Raw genomic sequence first — 19,908 nt, 5'->3', positions numbered from 1 at the left:
GCTTCCAAAGCTTACGTGAGAGAACTTAGCATGAAACAGAAGTTCTGAAAAAAATTAAGTTGGGAAATAAGAAAACATTGTTTTTGATTTTTGTTGTTTTTTTTTTTCCCAGCTCTTTATATTGCTCTGTACTCTTTGAGAAAGATGAAAATTTGTTTAAACTGTCTGCCATATTTCATCAATTGACACTTTCCATAAACACATCAGGATTTTTTTTGATGAATGTTTGTTTTCTGACAGCAATTCGCCATCAGCATTTTTTGACTTTCTCTAAATAAGACCCCAAAATCACGTTTTGTACTTTGGGAGAAGTAACTTCACAGGAATATAAAACAGTCTCTTTTTGCTTGGACTTAGGATGAAGGAATTAATTTGCTTTTCAAGCCCTGCTCTTTGAAAGCTGGGCCATATGTCAGAGGAGAAAATACTTTCCAATTGCCAGAAAATAACAGATTCTGGTTAGACTTGTTCATTAGGTATGTGTCTGTTTATAATGCACCTAAATGTGCCATCTTTGTACTCAGCTACAAATTGGTAGATTTTTACTCAAAGAGGACAATAATATGACTTCTAAATCACTAGTTTCACAAACTGATGCTTCCACCACTAAGGTGCATGATTCAGGAGTCCTGGGGTCTGCCCAGTTGGTAATGAACTTAAATTAAAGTCAAAGTCAAGCCTGGATTAGCTCTGTACAAGATTTGTTTCCAAACTATACGATATTGATTGGTATACATATGTTAATACCTCAGCCCGTCAAGGTAACAGTATATTTTGTCATGAACCTCAGTGACGCCTGGAATGAGAGCACTAAGTCTTTTGCACAGCAGAGAAAAAAGAGAATTTTTTTTTCCACAGCCTTTTTTTTTTCACACATCTGATTCACACTGCCCCAAATGGCAATGCTTCTGACCTCTTTAAGATTTGTATGTTATGTTGTGAGCACGGATGTATTAAAGTAGGTTTTGAAACTTTCCATCTTTTATTCTGAGTCTATGAACTCTGAGCTACTAAATAACTGACTGGTAATGAGAACAGGAAAGATGGCAAGGGATAAATTAACCTATTAAAAATGTGCATTCAAATTACTTAATCCTGCAAACCAGGCAAGTAAAGAAGCGCTCAATTCACTCAAAGTTCTTTTTTTTTTTTCTAAAGTCCCAGTCAATGAGGAAGGCCAGAAACACTGCTGAGGTTGGAGCAGTGGGAAAAATACAAATGGCAGGGGCTCATCCAAGAGAGACACCGGAGGTTCTGGGAGGATACCGGGGGGCTGCCTGAAGGAGGGTCACATAGATGCTTCATTTTAGCTTATTTTTTTCCTTTTTTTTTTTTTTTTCTGCAACGTGTGTGTTTGCTGAGAAGTTGGCTTCTAGCAAGGCTGCTGCGCCTTGCCCTGAGCTGAGCTGACTCAAAACTTGCTCTGCAATGCACGCAGTCTGAGGGTGAGGTGCCAGCCTCTGCTCCACAGTCACACCTCCGGGATGGAGGCTTAAATGGCTTTGCTTGCTCAGCATTTTCATTTATTTTGAGTCTCTTCTGATGATTTAAATAGCCACGGCCCTGCTGGTTGGCTTTGGCAGGGACATTACTTCTGAGTGCAAAACAGAAAGTGGAACCAATCTGGTCAAAATGGGATCTAGTAACAGTGGTGACTTGCAAAGTGGCTGCTACTGATTGCACATGCAAGTTTTTACTGGTAGTCAAAGTGAAGAGGAAGAAGGAAAGTATGTGTGTACACATTGCATCGTAATGGAGGAAGATGTTGTGCTTGCATGTGCTTTTATTTTTCATTAGCTCTGAAGTGGTCCAGCATTTGGACTTGATGATCTTTGAACGTCCCTTTCAACTCAACTCTTCACTATTCTATTCTATTTTGTTGAGTTTCCCTTTTGGAAAAAAAAATTATCTTGTGGAAAACAGAAAATAGAGGGTTCCATTTAGAGATAAATAGCAACTAGGCTTTTTACTCTAGCGGTAGGGGAATGGTTGGACTAGATGATCTTGGAGGTCTTTTCCAACCTTAACGATTCTGTGATTCTAAGATCATATTATTTCCCATATTCTGCCAAACACGATTTAAAGCAGGCCCTGAGTGCTAGTGATGGCAGGAGTGCTGCCCAGCCAGAGGTTACTCAGTAAAGCTGTGATTCCACCTGGGTATGCACAGACCGCTCAGTCTCGCTGCATGTTTGGAAATTCAAGAACACTTTCGTGCTCTGACTCTATGACCGATACTGGAAATTCGGATTGATTTTTAAAGCAAAAAACCTGACATAAATAAATATATACTCCATATACAAACTCTAAGGAAGGAAAGAGAGAAAACTCTAAATTTGATATACAGTCATAACTGTATATTCATTCTGAATGCCTGAAAAATCCTGCAGATTTTTTTCAGTTTATTGAGGTCCCATTCATTGTAGAAAATGGGAAAATGGAAGACTTGTCAAAGCCACTATTTTGTTTGACTGAATAAGGCTTTGAAAGGTAAACAGTGTATATATAGAACCGTGAGCTTATTTCATATCAGTGTTTTCTGGTTAGTTGTCATTTAAGTCAATGAAGAAGTCCTTAAAAAGTGCGAATTCACTGTTTAGGTCTCTTACACAGTTTCCTCTCTATATGGATTATATTTGTTTACTTAGATGATCATATTTAAACAATTTATTTTAGAGTAGCGATTAACTATGCAAAACCCAATTCATGTTAAAAATTCAGTTCTCTTCCTACAAAAACTCAATGTCACTCTTGTTTTTTATTGCATATCAGTAAATTATGAATCAAGTGTGCTCACTTGGCCAATAAAGGCTGTTTTTTAAGACAATAAGATTATACAGTGGCTTTCAGAATTATATTTAGTCAACAATTAGGTTGATGACTGAGTCAGAAAGTGATTCAGCTCACTTCTAGAGCTGTGTGGGTTCTGCAAGGCAAATGGGATACCAATCTTGCATATTTATTTCAAGAAGGAGAGCAGACAGGAGATGCTCTGTGCAGATTGGAGCAGATCTGCTGGGTAAGAAAAAAAGTGTCCTATCCAGCCTACCTGGCAGTTTCCGTAATCACTTTTCAAGGTAAACTTGTGCCACTACTGAAAATTTCATAGTGTACTAAATTACGTTTTTGTGCTTCTGACTGCTTTTGACTTCCTAAAGGTGAAATCCAGCGCAGACCTATTGTCTGTATGGACCTATCTCAAGACCAACATATTTCACTTCGTAAGACCTAATGCTTTATGAAAGCATTTTGGTTGCAATAGGCAAGACTTATATGAAATGTTACCCCCCACTTTCAGCTTCTGCGTCTAAAGACAAGAATTTAAAAGCTACCTCTTTTTACTACTGGGAAGATTGCCTGGGCACTGGAGGTGAATTCAACAGCTACTCAAGGCTTCATATATAACTAGGAATACATCCTGTGCAGTGTGTTGTTATCAGAAAACTGTATCTGTTGTAGAATGTCAAAACTTGATTAAGTTGTGGGGAAGGAGGGAGTGATGTACTATAAGTCATTCATGCACAATCATTTGTAGAGCATTTTATGCCAGCTATAACAGTCTAGAGTGTGCTAGCAGAATATAAATCTCCTGATCAAAAGAAAAGAACTCTTTGTAACAGGCTTTATTATTGCAATAGCAGTTCAGGTTAAGTAAGTATATTTATTCTAGCCCCATAGTTTTCAGTTGATACTGAAAACCTTTTATCATTTAAGCTGAAATTTCTGCTCTGCCTTTACCAGACCATGATTTGTGTGGAGTTCTTACTCTTGTGCTTTCAGCTGAACTGTTTCACTTCCAGTTTCTCAATCTCACATATTTAAAGTTTTCTTTCCAATTTTAATTTATGACTTTCCCCACTGTACTTGGAAAAACATTTTTTTAAATTTTTTTTTAATGCTCTCCCTGCAATCTGAAGGTTTATTTCTTTGATGTCTTGGTGTCATTTTTGCTGTACATCTAGTAGCTTGAGTTCACCAGACGGTAGCCAAATATTAAGGCTTAGAGCAAGTCCAAGCACAGAATTTGTGTAGTTCCTAAGCATTACTGTTCCATGCAATGTTTCTGCAAGACGTAGTTGTTGCTGTAACTTAGGATGTGAACTGAAATTGGGTGTACAGAAGAACGTGACCTAACCAACACATTAGAGGGTCTTTGCAGCTCCAGATCACAGAATGGCAAAACTCTTGCTCAGATTCAGCTGGGAGAGCAGATGCCGAGACCCAGTCAGCCACCCGATACTAGGAAGGCTCTTTTCTGTTCAGCAGAACTTTAAACAAGAAACTGTGCTTTCTGCTTTCCATCAGGAAGAACATTGTTCGGATGGTCCTAAGACTGAAGGGAGTCCGTTAAACTAAGGCACAATATTTATGGTATCCAACTCTTAGTGTCATGACCATTACCCACAGCTGTCCTGCACGGGGATGTAGAGCTGCTTGCTCTTAGCACTGCCCTGTCCATTATGCCTGTCCGTGCTGCCCCTATCAGGTGCATCGATTTTGTGTGTTTGGCAGTGGCACAGCTTCTGCAGGAGAAGAGGGAATGTCCCTGTCCCTGCAGCCCTTACCTGGTGACTCAAGCACTGCCACGAGGAGCATGAAAAACACTACTTTTAAAATTGAGCTTAATAAGCTTATGGAAGGGATTAGAGAAGGTTGTGAGGACTGGTGTCTGCGTCCCTGGTATTGCAGGCGCGATGTTCCTAATTCGACTTAATGTAATCTAGTGTCTGGCTGGATAACCTTGTTACGCTGATACAGAGCTGCCAACCCTTAGTGCCTCCTTTGGAGTAAAATAAATACTTGAAACCTGCCACAAGGTGCAAGATCATTTAAAAGCCAGACTAATGACAGCATAGGACTGTGAGGCTTATTCCATTCTGTGAGGAAGAGGACCAGGATGTGCATTGTAATGCTTAGAAATATCCCGTGTGATATGGGATAGTGAGACTAGCCATGTAGAGGAAGACAGACTATAGAGGGGAAGTTCCTGAGGAGATCTGTAAGATGGTGGGTACAGTTCCAAAGCAATTAGCTGACATGCCATCACTTTGGTATGGTTTTCAAAATGTCCTGACTGAGTAGTCATTGCTTTCTGTTGGGTCTACACAGGTTAATTTTCTAATGGTATCCGAAGTAGTGTATTGACCCGAAGTAGTCATGTCTGAGCTCCGTGTGTTTCCACTGCAACTGTGGCAAGGGAATTAATTCAGATCTGCATGTGCTAATTCATGTCAGATACTCAAGTTAATCCTGCTTTAAATTGCTAGTGCAATCTGAACATGCCTTGTGATGATAAGGAGTGAGCTTATCTTCCTTTCCTACTTTTGTCCTAGGTCCAACACGAAAAATGCCCTTGACTGCCAGTGCCATGGACTTTTTTCAACTCTTTGTCCCTGACAACGTGCTAAAGAACATGGTGGTCCAAACCAACATGTATGCCAAGAAGTACCAGGAGAGGTTCGGTAGTGACGATACCTGGATTGATGTCACCTTGACAGAAATGAAGGCCTTCTTAGGCTATATGATATCGACCAGCATCCACCACTGTGAGTCCGTTCTCAGCATCTGGAGCAGCGGCTTCTACAGCAACAAGAGCATTGCACTTATCATGACACAATCACGATTTGAAAAGATCCTGAAGTACTTCCACATTGTGGCCTTCCGCTCGAGCCAGACAACGCATGGCCTCTACAAAATCCAGCCTTTCCTGGACTCTCTGCAGAATGGCTTTGACTCTGCTTTTAGACCTTCACAAGCCCAGGTAAGAGTTGACCTGTTGGCAGGGAACATGTAACTACAACCTACATGCTCTAGGTTGTCTTGCTATGACTGAAAACGCAGACCATAGCTGCCTGTGGAAAGAGTTAGGACTTGCACTCCTAGGGATTGCTAGGAGTGACCAGCCTTGACCTTAGTGGAAGGTGCTTGCTGTTATGGTCCAGGCCTTCCTGGGAAGCAGCAGCACAGCTACCCGCTCCCCCCACTACGGGGAAAAGGCGAAATAAGCAGAGGGCAGGTGCCTTTGCTTGCCGCGGTTGTCAGCCTGTGCCTTGTGCCAGTCTTTTCTTTGATGATGGGTGGTGCTCTCATGGAAGAACTTATTGCTGTGTGTGTATACAACCAAAGTGTCAGTGAACTGGAAATATTTCTGGACTACCAGAAATAAAGTAAATGACTTCAGTGAATTTTCATTTCCAGATACTATTAGGGGCACAACAGAAAGCCATTCTCTAGGAAGACTGCTCTGGAGACTGGGCAAACAACGTAAGAAACTAAATATAGAAACTTAGGAAGCTAGAGGTTGTCTGACTACAGCTGTACAGTTGAAAAGAACTTTGTTCCACTACAAATGAAATCCTTTTGGAGTTGCTGGTCATGTTCAAAAGTCTGGAAAGAAAAAGGAATTAATGTGAAATACGTTGCTGCTTGAAATAACTTTTCAGTCAACTCTATGTTTTCAGAATATAAACTGATTTCACACAGCCATTGGGAAAAGGTGTTATGTGCATCTTCCTTTTCCCTCCTGTTTTGCCATTGAAGCATAGGCTTTTGCCCACTGTACAAAATAAATGGAGACATAGATACATCGTATCCATGGAGGTATGCCTAAAAATAAGACTGGGAGTGACCAGGGAGTAATTTGAGTTTTTCTGTCTATTTTACAGACAATAAAAAAGCATACCTGTATAATCCAGGACAACTCATCTGTCTAAAAAGCAATTAAGGTAGACATGGGAGAAGGGAAGCAGGAGTGTTCTCACTAAGCCATGCTAGCAAGATGCCTTTCCATCAAGACAAGACAGGCTGTTAGAAGCATGGTATTATTGGGACCAAGCTCTCATTAAGATATGAAATCTAATCCTTATCCACTGACTTCAATGGGCACAAGATAAAGGGTTCAGAAATGTGATCACTGTGTCTAATGTAAATGCTTATAATGGTGTGCTGTGGGACATACTGAGAGTGCAAATCCATTAAAGGAAAAAATTTGATTTGCATGTATATCCCTTCTCCCTTTCCCAAACGAGGTCTGAAAACTGAATTGATGAAATCCATAGTGTCCTGTTTGCAGTGATAAAACCTCTAAATTTCTGCAAGTAAAGCATATGCTTGTGCTAAGCTTGGTAAGGAGATTCTACTTTAAGAAAAAAAAGGAAGAAAAAGTGACAGCCCAATTCTCTTCCTCCCCCCTTCACTTCTGTGCCCCCTTTTCAGTGTTTACGTCAGTGATTTCTATACAGCATGTGTCAGTGGTATTGAGCGGAACAAAAAGCACTAAAATACTGCTTCAAAAATAACTGAGAGAAAGAAAAAGGTTTTGAATCTGTTGCTAAAAATAGTCTGGTGTAGCTTCAGTAGCCTACTGGGGGACATTCCAGTCCTGCTCCCAGAAGGAGCCTTGTGCCTAACGCCCTTCTGGGTGCCATCAGGCAGAGCTACACGCTACCTGTCTCAAGGGACGTGGACCCCATCTGCTCAAAACAGCAGGAGAGACCTCTCCCTGGAAATTGTCTTGAGTACAGATTAGCAGACTGCGGTAAACATCAATCCCAGGTTGTCAGACTCAGTGAGGCTAGAAATAACAACCCAGTTGCATAGAAACAAAGGGAAGAGGCAAGGGGAAAGAACTATTCAGATGGGCTTTTGAATGGGCATTTTAGCAAGAGGGGCCCAGGTTTCTGTAGTCAGCAATACCTGGAATCCCATGTTCAAAATGCATTTGTTGCTTAATGTGCATCTCCATTTTAAACATAAGACTTTTGGTATCCAGGTGGTTTGTGCCTGAACCACAATCTATAATCAAACTTTAGGCTAATGTCCTATAAATGGCATCAAGCAGAGGAATGATGTGGGCTGTTCAATGCAGCCAGGCTGTCTGGGCTCGTAGATGTTCTTGTTACTGCCTTTCTTCCATTGGCAATGTGGACTTGCAGAACATGGGTTAGCAGGCTGCCATGTTTAAATCATTCCTGTGGACAGAACCAACAGTCTTGGAGTCAGGCAGGCAGTGTATCACCTGCTTTCTTAGTTATTTCTTCTGTAGCTTTGGTCTTTTCCTTTTGAAGAGCTAGAAAAGACTCTTTAATTGAAGCTTCTCTCTCAGATATTTTTTTCCCGTCAATCCCCCAAAAGTGTGCATGCAAAAATGACACTGCGCTTTTTATGAAAGCAGATTGAGGGGAGAGAGAGAACTAAGCCAATATACCAAAACAAAGAAAAGATCTAGTGAGTTATAATTATTTTGCTAAATATACTGAGCAAACAGAAGGAAATAATTACTTTCTAGTCTTTGAAGGCACTGAAAGTCCAGAACATGTAATTGTGTATCATCAGTGCAAGCTTCAATTTCAGAAATAACAGAAATGGTGTTCTGACCTAGATTGTATAAGAAGGACAGGAATATTCTCTGCGTCCTACTCCTCCCCAACAACTCAAGTATAAATCGCTGCTGCCTGTACCTGAACGAGAAAAGTTGGAGTTAGGGATTCAGTTCCTAGAATCAGTGTCATCTCCTTGTTGCTTGGCTCCACGTAGCTTTGTAGCTGTGTTACTATCTGCAAGTGGAAGCCTGAAAACAGGGAAGGCACCTTGATTAAGCTCAGAAGGTACCCTGCAACAAATTCAAGGGTACTCACCTGCCAAGGACATAAACTGAATTCCAGAAGGAAGCAGAGATATGGAAAATAACATCACTGCTCAAATACCCTTCTGTGCCTGCTGAGTATTTATGTGCTTGTCAGCAGGATGTGACTACACAAGATTGTTGTCGGTATGGGGGAGGTTGGGTATACAGCTCTGTGCACTCTGCCCTTCCTTCTCCTGCCAAAGCATCTTCTCTTCAGCGTCTTGGAACCAGACATAGCTGGATCTGCTCAGTGAAATGTCGGCTGGGAGCAGTTAAGCACGTTTGTGCAGCTGACTTAAGTCCTTCAGGCAATGAGCTCCCTAGCAAAAACAGAGCCATAACTCTAACCTCATCCTCTGAAGGCAGTGCTTGCTCTAATTGGGCCAGTTACTAAGGGGCTTGTTTGATTTTTGCTCTTGGTGGTATCATAGTTCTTCCAAACCAGTTGACAGCTTTAGGCAATGGCTTCTCTAAAAATATAAAGGTGTTTAAAGAGGCTGATTAAATTGTACCTATTCTGTGTTCTCAAAATTAGATGTTGATTTGGTATTGGGAATTTCCAAATTACAAGATTTTGTTTAAGTCATACGTCTGTGTCTCAGTTTCCCTATTTTCAAAAAGATCCTTTGTGAGCAAGGATCCTGGTCGCAGCCCAGGACTGCTCTGTTTTAAGGGTTCTGTGAGCATAACACAAAGATCATAAGTATTCAGAGGGTGCCAGCCATGTATAAGACATGGATCAAGACGGACAGGCAAAGGAACAGTAAAGATATTGAGTAGCAAGGTAAATTTCTGATGTCCTGTAGTTCTTGGCCAGTTGTTCCTCTGGCGAAGCCAGACTTTAGGGAGAGTTTGACAGCAGAAAGTGATGAAGCTTTGTGGCTGTTTTTAAATGACCTCATGGTAATGGAGTGCTGTAAGAACTGATTTTCTTCTGAAGAAAGTCAATTGAAGACTGAACAAATGGGCAGAGGATCTTGAGAGGAGCTTTAAATCATGGCTCCATTGGAGGTGGCAGTTAACCTTTGAATATGGCAAAGAGGATCAGTAAAATATGGATAGGTTGAACGGGTCTTTGAAAGTGAAGAGAGAGAGCCTGTCTGATATATTGGAGAAGGAGAGCTATCAGAGAGAAACAGAGAGAAGTGATATCGCCTGCTGTGATGGCCTAGGAGAATGGCTTACCAGCAGGAATCATTAGGGCAGGGCTGCCTCATATTGAGGCCAAAAGGAGAACTGTTGCCAGGCGTCTGTGACCTTGGATGAAAACTTTACGGAGTGGGTGGGTTGGAAAAGCTATGTATTTTGGAGCTGTTATTCAGAAAGCATGGAAAACGCAGGCACTGCCTGGCTCAGAGCCCCTTGCAGGGACTTGGGTGTAAAGTCTGACATTGAGATTCACAGATCTGCGGCAGGAGGAGAGGGATGGCTGCAAGGACCAGAAAAGGAGATAGCAAGGGGTTATCTTAAGGGAAAGGAGATGCTCTCAAATGTAGCGTAACAAAAGCAGAACTGACAGTTGGATATTCAAGCAGCAGAGATGTCAGATGCTTGCAGAGAATTCAGCTTAGGTGGGAGGAGCTCAGAAGCAAGGAAGCAGAAATGCAAGCTACCATCACAGGAGCATTAGGTGAATCTGTGCGTACAAGTGCAGTTCCCCAGGGGACCCTGCTCACAGCTGGATGGTACCCACCGAAAGCCAGAGACAGGGCTGGCTGGGGCAGTTTCTCCAGGGGACAGACTGAAGAGACAGCTTGTGTTGGGGATGGCTGTGGAGCTAAGGTAGATAATGTCTGAAGGACATGTTGGTTCATTACCTAAGGCAGCGGAGTGCAACAAGTCTGAGTACAGACGAGTTAGTGGCTCTGGGCTTTGCCTACCGGCCTATTTGGGCTGTGCCGAGAGCAGGATGGGTGGCGTTACGGAGTGGAAAGAGCTGTGGAGGTGATCTAAACCAGAGGAGAGAGAAAGGCACTCCAGGCAGTGATCAGCTGTTTTGTTCAGTGAATGAAAGATTTCATGAGATGGAGCAATTGTTGGAAAGACAAGAGTCTAAGATGGGACTCTGGCAATTTGAGTGCATGTGCATATGGAAGGGGAAAAAAAGAGTGAAATCTTAGCAAGAAGACCTAGCAGGGTTGAAGATGGCTATGAAGAACAGGAAGGGAAAAAAAAAGCAAAAACCACCAACAACAAAATAGCTGTGAGGGAGTGGAACAGCTAGATGAGGAGCTCCATATACCTCAACAAAACTGGGGATTTGAGAGGAGAAAATGGGGGAGATTTCTGTGAAGAAATCCACAGATATCTTGCATCAAAAGAAGTCAGAATAGGAAGAAGGGAGAGCCTGCAGAGTGAGTCAAAGATGGTAAAGAGACTGCCAGGAATACGTGTGGGAGTCAATTAAGCTTGAAAGTAGATTTTTTTCTAGGAAGAAAAAAAGCAGGAAAGAATATGACATGGGGGCAGTAAGCCTGCTCCTGGAAAAGTGGGCATTGCAGACACAGCAAGAGTGGGGAAAGGGAATGGAGCAAGTGTCACTGCATGGGGATTTGCAAAGAGATGAGTTTGAGATGAAGGAGGGAGTATAAACTAATGGGGCTGGCAAGGGGCAACACAGATAACTCTTGTCATAAGACAACCATGTCAGTGCCAGAAACAACAGATTGCCTCCTTTGAAAAAGAGATGGGGATCAGCTGTCCCAGCAGCAGGCACAGCCCATACAGCATCCTGCTTGCAAAGTCCTTTACAGCTGTTGCATGTGGTGGTGGTGTTGGGGAACACACTTGTCTCCCCACCCTTTCTGTAGGAAGCAAGAAGTGCAAGCTCCAAGGCTGCCATTTCAATTTCTCTGCCTGTCCACGCTCCCTCATTTTGGCAAGAGAAAGAGCAGTTCAGTAGGAACTTCTGGGAAGCTTTGGTCTTTTGGAGAAATGTGAATGACTTAAAATTTTGGGTAGGAGAAAGGAGAGGAGTCTCTGGGACCCAGGGGAAGGCTGGGCTGAGCATGGGCATGGATAAGAGAAGGATGAGGAGATGTTTTCAAAATTCAGATTTACTTCCTAAATTTAGGATTGACAGGCCTTACTCTGTCTTAGAAGGCAGAAAGAGTGCAAAGGCTATAAGCAGGATGCAGTAGAGCTGCTGTGAGGAGAGCTGATGCTGTGCTGCAGAAGAGGGAGCCAAGCTAAGGGCAGAGGGTAAAAAATGTCTTCAAATGATGCTTAGACAGCCTTTGCTTTCTGCTGCTCCTCATCCTACAGAGGGGGAGATTATTGCAGTTCAGCCACACCATCTGGCAAGTAAGAGGGGCTTTCCAAAGCTGCCGAATTCTTACCACTGTATCCAACCCCGTCCCTAGGGGGGCGTTTGGGAAAGAAGAGCAGTGTTTCAAGGGGACCTGGAGTGAGAGAGGAATGGGATTTGGCTCCAGTGGGGTAGTGGGGCAGCTGCAGCTTTAAGAACAAATAGCTTTGTATGCGACACTCCTTGCTTGCATCTGCATTTTGGTGTATAATTTGAACATTTCACAAGAGTGCTTTCAGATGGTCCTGTGAATGTTTTATGAGCCGTTAAGAAGTGGAGTGCGTATAAATGAAAGCGTGCAGCCGCCGCTGCGCAGAGAGGGCACAGATGCCTATTTTGGGCTGACAGAGTGATGTTCGACAAACATCTTGTGTTCAGGAGGCCAGCAGCTGCTCATCAGTGGTGCTTAACTGCTTACCCACCGCATCTCTCCTACAGACAGTGCTCCCTGCTTTAATACAGCGTTGTTCTCATTTTTGCCACTGGATACGTGGAGATGTGAACAAAAGTAACATGCATGCGTGGAAAGGGTCCTTCTGAGGGTATGACAGCCTCTGCCTTGTGGATGCCTGTATCTGGACCCTGTCTCTGTGGGGTGATAGTCACTGGAAAAGAGTGGGCTCCTTTGGGCATAGCCCGTCTGACTATTTTACAAGTCTTTAAGGTTTGAATTATGTCCTACAGGGATGCGTCCCCCTTGTGTACTAGGGGGCAGCCTCCAGGGGCTTGCTGTGATTTGGATGCAGATGTCCGAGTTTGGTCAGCTGAAACCTGCTTTCATCAGCTGAGACCTTTCAACAGCTTCAGAGCATTTGTGCTCTCAGAAGTGACTTGCTAGACAATCCACACACCGTGCAGTCAAGGATGTGGACGTAATGCACAGCTACCTGTGAGCTGGAGGGAAGTAACCGTGCTTTTCTGTAGGTGGTTTTTGTGGTGTAATACCTAATAACTCTGGTACAGAATTAATGGAGAGAAATGTAGCAAAACAGCTATAAGCAATTGGGAATCACGTCTGGATGCAGAATGCAAAAATTGCTTCATTTCCACAGATTTTCATCACTTTCTCCAGTGTACCTTGTCTTTTTTTATTCCCCTCTCTGGTCTCCTATCTTTCTATCTCCTTGTGTCAATTTTTTCAGCTTCTGAGGCAAGAGAGCCTTCCCTGAAGCTGCTGCCACCAGAAAAAATGTTTTGTATCCTTTCACCACCTCCTTAAGTGGCAGCAGAAAATATCTTTTTTTTCCTTCACTTCTCTCCTTTTCTGTGTTTTCCTTTGCTGTAACCAAGTACCTTACAACATATTGTAGGGGGTGTTTGGGTGGAAGACATTCAGCCAAACAAGATTAAGCTGATGATGAAGCTTGGAGAAGCATGCCACTAACAATCTCCCCACCCTTAACACTGCCTCAGTTTGGAGGGGTATTGAACTATAGCTGATAGTGAGAGGTAGAAGGCCACATTTTGAGGGGATATTAAAGTGTGCTTGATGGTGAGTGCCACGCCTTGCTACCTTTGCAAACCACTTGTAGAGCAGCCATCCACAACAGTGTGCTTGGCCAGGCTTTGTTTTTTTGTTGGGTGGCAGCACTGAACAAAAGAATTTTTGCATCTTTGTATGAAGTGATGTGCACAAGCACAATGCAAGGATTGTGTTTGCTTGGAAGATTTCAGCAATCATGAACTTTTTGGTTTCTTTTTTTCTTCTCTTTTCTTTCCAACTGCAGGTACTACATGAGCCCCTGATTGATGAGGATCCTGTTTTCATTGCCACGTGCACAGAGAGGGAGCTGCGCAAGAGGAAAAAGAGGAAATTCAGCCTCTGGGTTCGGCAGTGCTCATCCACTGGTTTTATCTGCCAGGTGGGTTTTACCTCTTCAGATGTCTTGATTTAGTTCCTAGCAGGCACCTGAATGTGTTGCAGAGACAATGATAACAGTCACTTTTGACCATAGCCTTGCCAGGGGCTACAGTCAGAGTTCAGCAAAGCTTCTTGTGCCTGCAGATACTTGATCCCAAGGAGAGTGACGACAAGTTCCCAGTGCTCTGTTTGCTTGATGATTTAACTGAGGGTGCCTGTCTGTAACACAATCCATCTGGCTGCCAGCCCTAAGCTAATTAAATTGAAACAGAGCTAAAGGGTCCGTCTGTTTGTACATCCTAAGTTTATCGAAAGGTCTAGGTACTGTGACTACTGTCCTTTCTAATGGGCCAGCTTCTTCCTCCAAGTATAATGTTGCGACTGTGACAGCCAGCCGTGTCCAGTAGGATAAGTTAATATGGTATCAAGATGTCCATTTTTCTGGGAGAAACTTACTAACAGGGTTTCCTTTTACATCTCTTCACACCTCTCTACTTCTCTACCAAGGAAATAAAAGCTGATGTGACTTCAAGATGAGATACAAACTTGAGTGGGAGGTGTGTTAAGAGATTTGTATTTAGTGTCATAAAGCACTAGAGACAACTTTTGAAATTCTCAGATTCCCCAGTTGCTGGTGTATTTTTGAGCACTCTTGAAAATCTGGCCATTTATTTTGGTACCTAAGGGTGAGGGGGCAGATAATTTCTGATACTTCTTTTTCCCAAGAGCTTCTGTGAAAACCTGGTGTCATGAATGCTCCAGAGTAGCAATGCTGATGTGCTGGTAGCACTGACCACCCAGGCTGAATGCATGTCAGACCTGCGAGGCCTGCGGATTTGCTGTGGTTGAATGTTCATTCACAGTACAATTTGACCTGTGAATCGCTACAACTGTTTGAGTAGCTACGCAAGAAAAGAGCCTGTCTGGGAACAGAGGTTTGTATTTTCAGCAGTATTCTTCACTGTACAAAGGACATGAGGATCATACATTTTCTGTCCAGATTTTAACAGTTTTGTCCAAAACAAAATAGATTTACTTCATGAAGCGTCCTTGGCAGTTTCCACTCACAAGGCTTTTGGAAGGTCACTTGCTACACAGAAGCAGTGTCCCTAATCTCCAAGGTGTCCCCGACACAGCTTATTATTGAAGGTATACAGTGAGCACAAAGTTTGCTGATCTCTACTGCCATGCTCCCTGCAGCCAACCACCACCAGACCAATAAGTCTTCAGAAATGCCAAAGGTTTCAGATGCTGAGCTGTAATTACGTTGCATCTCCCTTCCTGTCCATTGAGACAGTAAATTAATGGAATGTCAGTTGAAGCAGAGTAGATGCCCAGCACCACCCTAATCCTCTTTCTCCCTTAATGAAACAGATACTCACGCTTCACTTGCATCCGGATGACGTCCAGGATCTTCTTAACAGCCTTCTATTTTCATTCTATGACTTGGCTCTGATTATCTCCATGCTAAAATGATTGTGTGATAGGGACCTTAGAGAAGCATGAAAAAGAATATACAGGAACATGAATATTCATACTAAAATGAAAATACCTAGTCTGGGGATGAGGAGATCTTCAATTAACATATGTTTGAAGAGCTATGTTCAGTTATATGTCACACTTCTGAAGGATTGTGATGAATCCAAAGCACTCATTTGGTGGTTGTTTGGTTTATTCGCTGTATTAAAAAGAGCTTATTTCTATGTTTAACATATGAAGAGAATTGACCTAAACAAGAAGACAGACTGATATTTGAGCTCTGACTAGTCTGTCATTTATCTGTTGTCAAAAAACTTAGGCACCTACTTGGAAATACATAGAAATTCTGTAATGATGTCTGGATGCATTCTGTCCCTCATTGTTTTTGCATGATGACATCAGATATTATTTTATTTGGGATAAAAGATGACACCAAACACTTCATAAATCAAGCAGTTTCAAAAGTCTGAAAAATATATAGCTATAAAAAGGTGAGGCAGCCCCAGCAGAAGAAGGAACTGAACAATGTGTGACTGGTTCTTGAGGATGGAAGCATCCTCAGGAGTTTCATGATACTCTTGGCCCAAAGCAAGGTCCTCTTAACCTAAATAATTAGCCTGATGTTAAAAATCTCCATTTAGGGGCATCCATTTTTCCCAGTGATCTGCTTTTCCTACTGTGAAAAGGGCTGGCTTGTTTTCCTAACATAAAGTTGCTATCAGTGTTTTGAAGCCACATACTAAGCCACTCTGTGAACAGCTCTTGGTATGCAGCTCACTAGATAGTTGCTAATGTTAGGAGTTACAGCTCTTTGACTCCCTAAATTCTTCTGTTCGCTTGCTCTCATGAATGAAACTCTGAACCATGTTTTTGATGTAAGTAAACATTTCTCCTTGACTGATTGCCTTTTTTTTTAAGCAAATAGTGTTTATAAGTCAATTATGGAAAAGAAGTGGCATTAAAAAAATATTGCTTGTGGATATAAGAAGGTGAAAAGGTATATACATGCATAAAATAAATAATGTACATATATTAGACTACTTTTCCAACTCTCTTCAGTCATACGAATAACTTGACTCCACCCTGACAATTGAGTCTTTGTTTTAAGACAGGTGCTCAATTTCAGATCGTATCTCTGCTTCAGAATTTCCAAAGCAAAGCATCATTTTTCAGTGAATAACGTTGTTGTTGAGTATCTTTTTTTCATGGTCAGCTGGCCAAGTGGGAACATGCAGGAAGGACAGATCATTCAAACATAGCAAATGCATGTCTACAGCAGCTTGAAACATGAGCAAAACCTTTCAGTGGCTTAGAATGAAAATAAATGTCTTGCTGCAGGAGGGGTGACTTTGGTAAAGTAGGCAGCAAAACTGCCCTGATCCTGTTGCCTGTTTCACCTGTCCTTGATGCTGGAGATCAAGGTGGCAGCAGCCAGTGCTACAGGACAGGACTTGAGGCCTTATTTCTTTCTCTCTACTTGAGTGAGAACTGCAGTCTCAACTTCCAGTACCTCAGGTGTCCCATTCTTCTCCATCTTCTTTGCTTTATTCCTCTCCATGACAGAAGCCCACCTTTCTTCTACTAGGCCGTGACCCTCTATTTGTAAAGCAGAGAAAGCTAATTCTGCTGACACTGCTGAGAAGCCTTAAACCAGCTCTGGGACTGCTCAGTGCTGGCGAGATTGCAGTCACTCCCATTAAAATAAATGACATTAAAATAAAATCAATGGTCAGACAGTAACTGAAGGCACCCGCTTTCTTCAAAGCACGTGGATTGAAAGTGGGAGGACTAGTGAGCTCCTGCCTCTACCACACGTCTGCTCTGTGGTTGTGGGCATCCCACTCAAGGAATTTTGTCTCTGCGTTTGTAGTATGAAGGTAGTAGTGCATTCTCATCCGTGGCCACGCAGAAGGCTAGGCTACATCCATGCTAAATATAGCAGAAGAATTACCTCTTTTGACTGACTGGCTGTGCTGTGTTTAAATACAGGATTATTTAGGATTTATAAAGTGCTGGGGGAACCTAGTCTGGAAGGCACTGAATAGTCACAGTCCTGTTAAAGGCAGGATGATTATATTTGTTTCCCTTGAGAATGCTACACTTGGTAGCAGTAGCACTTCTGGTTATGTCGTTCAGGATAACTCAGATCCAAGTACAAGCTCAGACAATGAGCTGACCATCCAATACATTTCCCTGTGTACCACTGAGACACTTTTCAAACTACTATTTTAATATCTTGATTCCAGTTTCAATGGCTGCAGTGCTTAGAAGTGTTTCTTTTTCGAGTATTTGCTAAGTCATCTTATTTAAGTCAGAACTGTAGATGTGTCAGTTTTGGTTTTTTTTCACAGAAAGTCTTGAACACTTGCTTGCAAAAGATACGCTTATATATTATCGGTAAGTCTCTCTTTCATTTTTGGTGTAGCAATAGGGCTCATAAAAATATGGTGAGAGTTCCCAAATATTCAGGTTTAGCTATTTTGTACTGGTAGGACACATCATGTTTTCTCTTTCCTTCTCTTGTGTTCTTCATAAGGAACAAATAGGAGTGTTTTCTCGTCATTTTTCAGAAGGAGAAGGAAGCATAAACAGCTGATGCCTTGCACAGAACGCCACAGAGCCAGGCAGGAGGAGGTGTTCCCATAGAGCCTAGGCCCGTAGGCACAAGGACAACCCAAAAGGCAGTCCCTGGCCCAGAGCACCATTAATCAACAAAATGGAAGACAATATATAGGTGGTAGAGAGCACTGCAAGGGGATGGTCGGGCAATATTAATCACTATGATAGGCAGTAATGGAATTAGTTCATCAGCCTAATTAGTTGCTTAGAAAACTGTGACGTCATGACAGAGGATGAGAAGAGATGACTTTGTGGATGCGTGTATCTTTTCTTGTTCTTTGGGATTAAATTTGTTCTCTGAGGCTATTCTGGGCAATATTTCCCTCCCCCCCCCCCCCCCCCCCCCCCCCAGTTTATGGGTTCTGCACTTGGTTTTATTCACTGGCAGAAAGTTCCAGCAGTAATGCACTTCATTTTCACTAATATCCCTGTGAAGCATGTGTCTCAGATTTATGAAGTCCTTTAGGTCCTTGTGCTGGGACTGAACTTGAGTTTCCATCTTCCACTGTTCATCCTGAAGAAGGGATGAGTCAGAACAGCTTCAGAAAAAAGAATTGTGTTGCTGCAGCTTGAGTCTTCCCACATTACTGAATTATTATCAGTTTGTACCATCATGGTATTTAATGAGTTCAACCCGGATCGGGGTGGCCCCTGCTTGAGAGGGTAAGCCATGACTCCCTGAAGAGCTGCAGTGAGCTCCCTGAGGTCACTCCACAGACCAGTGGCAGGGCTGGGAATAAACCTCAGCTCTCCTGACTCCAGTGCCTCATCTGCTGCCTTTTGCTCCTTGTTTCTGCTGCAGCATGTCTTCATTTCTTATTGCATCATTCAATTGCAGCAAAAAAAGAAAACAATGCATATATCATGCTTTTATAGCAAATACTGTAGTTCATTCTTGATGCCAAATAGGGTACGTAGAGTTAGCTTGAGTACTTCATAGCCCTGCTGATTTCACAGAGTAAGAACTTAGGGAAACTGAGAAGGTGCCCCAAAGAGTTTATAATTTCACAACACATCACAGAAGTGCATTCAGTCACTGTTAAGCTGTAATTGTTTTTACCCGTTCCCTTTTGTGAGGGAAAAGGGAGGAGTAAATAAGCCTGGAATTAATTCAGTTCTCAAGGTTGGAGTTGTGGGAGAATTGATTTTTTTAATAAAGCTGCTCAGACATGTTGGTGTTACTGGCTGTTTAACTTCTATTTAGAGATTAGTGTGAGCTGAACGGTTTCTTTAAACAGTGCCCTGATAATTTCTCTGTTGCCAAAAAAGTTTCATCTGGAGTGCACAGATATAGCAGCTGCTTTGAACAGGTTCTCAAGGTCAGGCTTTGACTGGGAGGGGATCCCAGGAAATCTGATCACCTTCATTTGCCAGTCACTGTTGGCTGGAAAATCCTATTTGCTTTCTTCCTCTGGCTCCCACCAGGCTCTGGCTTTTTAAAGCATGTGGTTCTCTGTTGTCAGCATCTGAGAATCTCAGATATCAATTAAAAGTCAGTAATCCTCTTGCTCACCAGTATTATGCAGGTAGGTAGTTTTGTAGATGTGTGGTGGGCCAGCCCTATTCACTTCTGTGGAGTTTAAAAGCTTACTGTCTTTCTAGATGAATGGGAAGAACAAACATCTAAGTGTGACCAAATGCAAAGGTCCCTCCCAGAGCTGACATGCATTTGCAGTCTGTTTTCAGGTGGGAGGAAAGGTTATTGCTCAATTCCAGCCTGTGGTGCTTGGGGATTCACTGATGCTATTCACAACTACCAGGTCAGTGCTGTAGTCTTCTTTCTGCAGCTCTTCTCACTCACTGCAGCTCTGCCTGAGGAAGGGGATGATAAAAGCAACTGAGCCTCCTCACTCCCTCACTTAATGGTATCGCCACAGGAACTTCCCTCACAGATCCCATCCCTTTGTGCTAGGTGCTGTAGGCAGAAAAAAAGATAATCCCTCCCCTAGCAAGTTTAGCATCTAAATGCAAGATGGAGCGGTAAGCTGCCCTCAGTCACTTTGTTGGGGCACCCTT

General features: G+C 42.6%; 1 protein-coding gene across 1 annotated transcript in view; it reads left to right on the top strand.

Moving 5' to 3' along the window:
• PGBD5 (piggyBac transposable element derived 5) overlaps nucleotides 1–19,908 on the top strand; it is a 71,631-nt gene that overhangs the window by 23,445 nt on the left and 28,278 nt on the right. The window contains exons 2-3 of the mRNA XM_080585202.1: nucleotides 5,334–5,761; nucleotides 13,661–13,795. Of these exons, the coding sequence (XP_080441328.1) occupies nucleotides 5,334–5,761; nucleotides 13,661–13,795 (563 nt within the window). The remainder of the gene's footprint in view (nucleotides 1–5,333; nucleotides 5,762–13,660; nucleotides 13,796–19,908) is intronic.

The sequence above is a fragment of the Anser brachyrhynchus genome, assembly GCF_964034855.1.
Source record: "Anser brachyrhynchus genome assembly, chromosome: 3".
Lineage (NCBI taxonomy): Eukaryota > Metazoa > Chordata > Aves > Anseriformes > Anatidae > Anser > Anser brachyrhynchus.
Note: the sequence above shows the minus strand (reverse complement) of the source record. Positions and strands in the feature narration are given on the sequence as shown.